The sequence below is a fragment of the Colias croceus genome, chromosome 18 (assembly GCF_905220415.1).
Source record: "Colias croceus chromosome 18, ilColCroc2.1".
Taxonomy (NCBI): Eukaryota; Metazoa; Arthropoda; class Insecta; order Lepidoptera; family Pieridae; genus Colias; species Colias croceus.
In genome coordinates this window covers 10,147,783-10,150,804 of record NC_059554.1, presented here as the reverse complement: position 1 = coordinate 10,150,804, position 3,022 = coordinate 10,147,783, and the positions used below count along the sequence as shown (strand labels likewise).

At 40.7% G+C, this 3,022-nt stretch overlaps 1 protein-coding gene and 1 long non-coding RNA gene across 2 annotated transcripts; both read right to left on the bottom strand.

Annotated features, from left to right (window-relative positions):
• Positions 1 to 283: 283 nt before the first annotated feature.
• LOC123699933 (mitochondrial intermembrane space import and assembly protein 40) lies at positions 284 to 1,285 on the bottom strand (the record flags this gene model as incomplete). The annotated part of the gene is made up of 2 exons (XM_045646982.1): positions 284 to 524; positions 1,047 to 1,285. Coding segments are annotated over 2 exons (423 nt in total), but the record flags the coding sequence as incomplete, so codon positions are not given.
• Positions 1,286 to 2,623, bottom strand: LOC123699811. Its single transcript, XR_006752569.1, has 3 exons — positions 2,435 to 2,623; positions 1,868 to 2,105; positions 1,286 to 1,325 (listed from the first exon to the last, which is right to left on the bottom strand). It is a non-coding gene; the product is annotated as an uncharacterized LOC123699811 (long non-coding RNA).
• Between the last annotated feature and the right edge of the window lie 399 nt (positions 2,624 to 3,022).

Genomic DNA, 3,022 nt, shown 5'->3' with positions numbered 1-3,022 from the left:
TCAGGTATTTAAATATGTGACGTAGTGTAACCTCATAAAGTTCATTTTTCAAGATACATAATATCGGCAATGCTGAGTATAGCTACATATTTTGTGGTTCCATAGCAGAGAAATAATATATTCTGAAACTGAAATCACCAGTCATTGGAATGTGTTTCTTGTTTTCAATGTGCTAAAGTAAATTTTCGATAAAGATAATCAGACCAGGGCTGAAGACAAGTTTGTATTTTGAAGGCCTCGCGAGAGAAACCGCGGGCGGAGGCTAGTAAATAATACGACGATATAATATGTAGATATAATTGTTTTATTTGGCTACATAATATGACTACAGCTATTAGAACTAGGCGGGGGCGGCGGTGTCAGTGGGCGCGGCGGGAGGGGGGGCCCCGTCGCCGGCCTGCTCCATGGCGGCGGCGAGCTCGTCGTCGTCGTCGTCCTTGCCGTACAGCTCGGGGAACTGCGACATGCATTCCTGCATCACGCTGAACTTTTCGTAGCAGTCGCTGCCCTTCGGTTCCGCCTCACTGAAAAGCGACAAATTTGTAGGGACGTTCCAGAAAACGATTAACATAATTGAGGCGAAAAATGCGGTCGAAATAGGTTCGAGAAACATTTTTTCATATTATTTTCGTAACTTAGGACACTAGACAAATCAGAAATTAATAAAATCACATCCTAGTTTAAAAAAAACTACCTATCCTACTAATCCTACTTATATTATAAAATGCGAAAGTTTGATGATGTGTATGTGTGTGTTTGTTACTCTTTCACGCAAATACTACTAAACCGATTACAATGAAATTTAGCACACACATAGAAGGTAACTAAACACATAGGATAGGTTTTATCCCGGAATTCCCACGGGAACATAATCGTTCATTATTTTTATAATGTTAAGGCAGAAGTAATCTATTTTTAATTTATTGGTAATTTAAATAAAAACAAATTAATAAGAAATTGCCAATCTTTGGAGGGGTAACGACTCTCTCTCTCTCTCTCATATATTCGAAACATTGGAGCATCTCGTGGGATAATCGGGATCGGACCTGTAGTGGAAGCAGGAGAAGGCGTCGCGGAACTGCGGGCCGCAGGGGCCGGTGGCCATGCCACCGAGGCAGGGGCAGCCCCAGTTGATGGAGCCGTCGGGCAGGATGAGGCCGGGCGCGGGCTCGGGCGGCGCCAGCGCCACCGCGCTCGGCCGCGCCAGCTCCTCGCGCGCGCCCAGCACCACCGTGTGCGCGCCGCTGCGCCACACCGTGCGCCCCGCGCCGTCCGCTCCCCCCGCCCCGCCCGCCCCGCCCGCGCTCTCCACCTGCGTCCCCGACCTGCGCGACCCAACCAAACTATGCATGTACTTGCACTTGGTCACATTGACTACATTTAGAGGAACATGAGGAAGAATTATGCTAAACATAGTGTAAATAACTCATGGAAACTATGAAAATAATATTCATCCATATTATATTAAAATATAATGGAATCCATTTCTCTATCTTTATATGGCTGAAATGATAAACAGAATTGCAGACATAATATTGTATTCTTAATTTAAAAGACCACAAGTACATTGATATTCTAGAGTACACCTATGGGCAGATATAGGGAATGAGTAACATATTGCAGAATCAGTAATTGTGCAATAATATGAAATATGAAAGCAAACCTATACATAGAAATCTAGTAGTTTTCGTTGCAGATTTATATAAAAAAAATTGCTAAATGTAAAACATATTGTTGTTATTCATCCACATTTATTATAACCCAAACTATAAAGAACAACAATAAAAATGAACATAACCAACTCAGGCTAATGTATCAATCTAAGAAAGTTTTCTAATTCTAAAAACTTTCCTCCACTGCAACATACATGGAATCAAATTAATGCCTGCAGAGAAGGTGCTTGGTTGCAGACGTGTATTCTCTGAGGTGACAGAGCTATGGCCGCTCGGAACTTCCTCAGCGACTGGGACTGCACTCGCACAAGCACCCGGGAGCCGTCTGCTCGCAGTATGTCTGCGTGGGGGACGCCCACTTCCCCGAACAGCTCTCGTCCCACGTGTTGCAGCAAGCTCTGTGCTGCTAGTGCTGGTTGCTCAGCGTTCCCTCTGCAAAATATTGCATACTATTAACATCATATTATAACAACCTTGCAGTCTTGAGCATAAAAAATATGTACATAATTATAACCGAGAGATACAAAATGTTATATTAATAACTATACAAGTTACCGATACATTTATATTGCTCATAGCTAGGCCTCAAGAGGTTATAATGTTCAGTTTATATTATAACTGAATATGAAAAATTATCAATATTTAAACCACATGTACAAAGTATTAAGACTAAATTCTTAATTCAACAATAATACTCCGAAAATAACGTTTTGTGTGATAAAAACAGAAAAGTGGACTTATAGAAAATGATGTTTACTTACAATTTATCCACGTCCAATTCTAAATAATAGTATCGAGAATTCATACGTGTATTTCTCGGTCTACACTCTATATTGGTAAGTATTTATTTCTTGACAGTACCTATATTACACAAAAAATTAATTAAAGAAATAATTGGTATCCGTACATCATAGGTTGTATTTAGATAAATGTGACAACTGACATGAAACATCAAACAACTGACACTTGACAGTTTGTACTTGACAGCTATTTGGAGAGCTATTTTGGTAGGAATCAACTGTGGGAATCAAGGTAGGAATCGACATTGAAAAATTCGTGCAATAAAATTAAATTGTGCTTATTGAACTGAGCAAGTGAATGAACCGCAGGAATCTTAGAACATAATATATACAACCTATAGAGTATAGAGTGTGAACAACGAAGTGGGAACAGTAGGCACAGGTGGGAACAACACGACGTCGCGTTCCCGCCGCGAGCGCTCGTAGTCGTGGTTGAGTGCTATCGTAGTGCTCTTCTCTATGGATTTTTTCATATTTACGAATAAACATGGTGAAATGAGCAATTCGATCTTGCAAGAACGATACTAACAAAAACACAGAATTGAAATC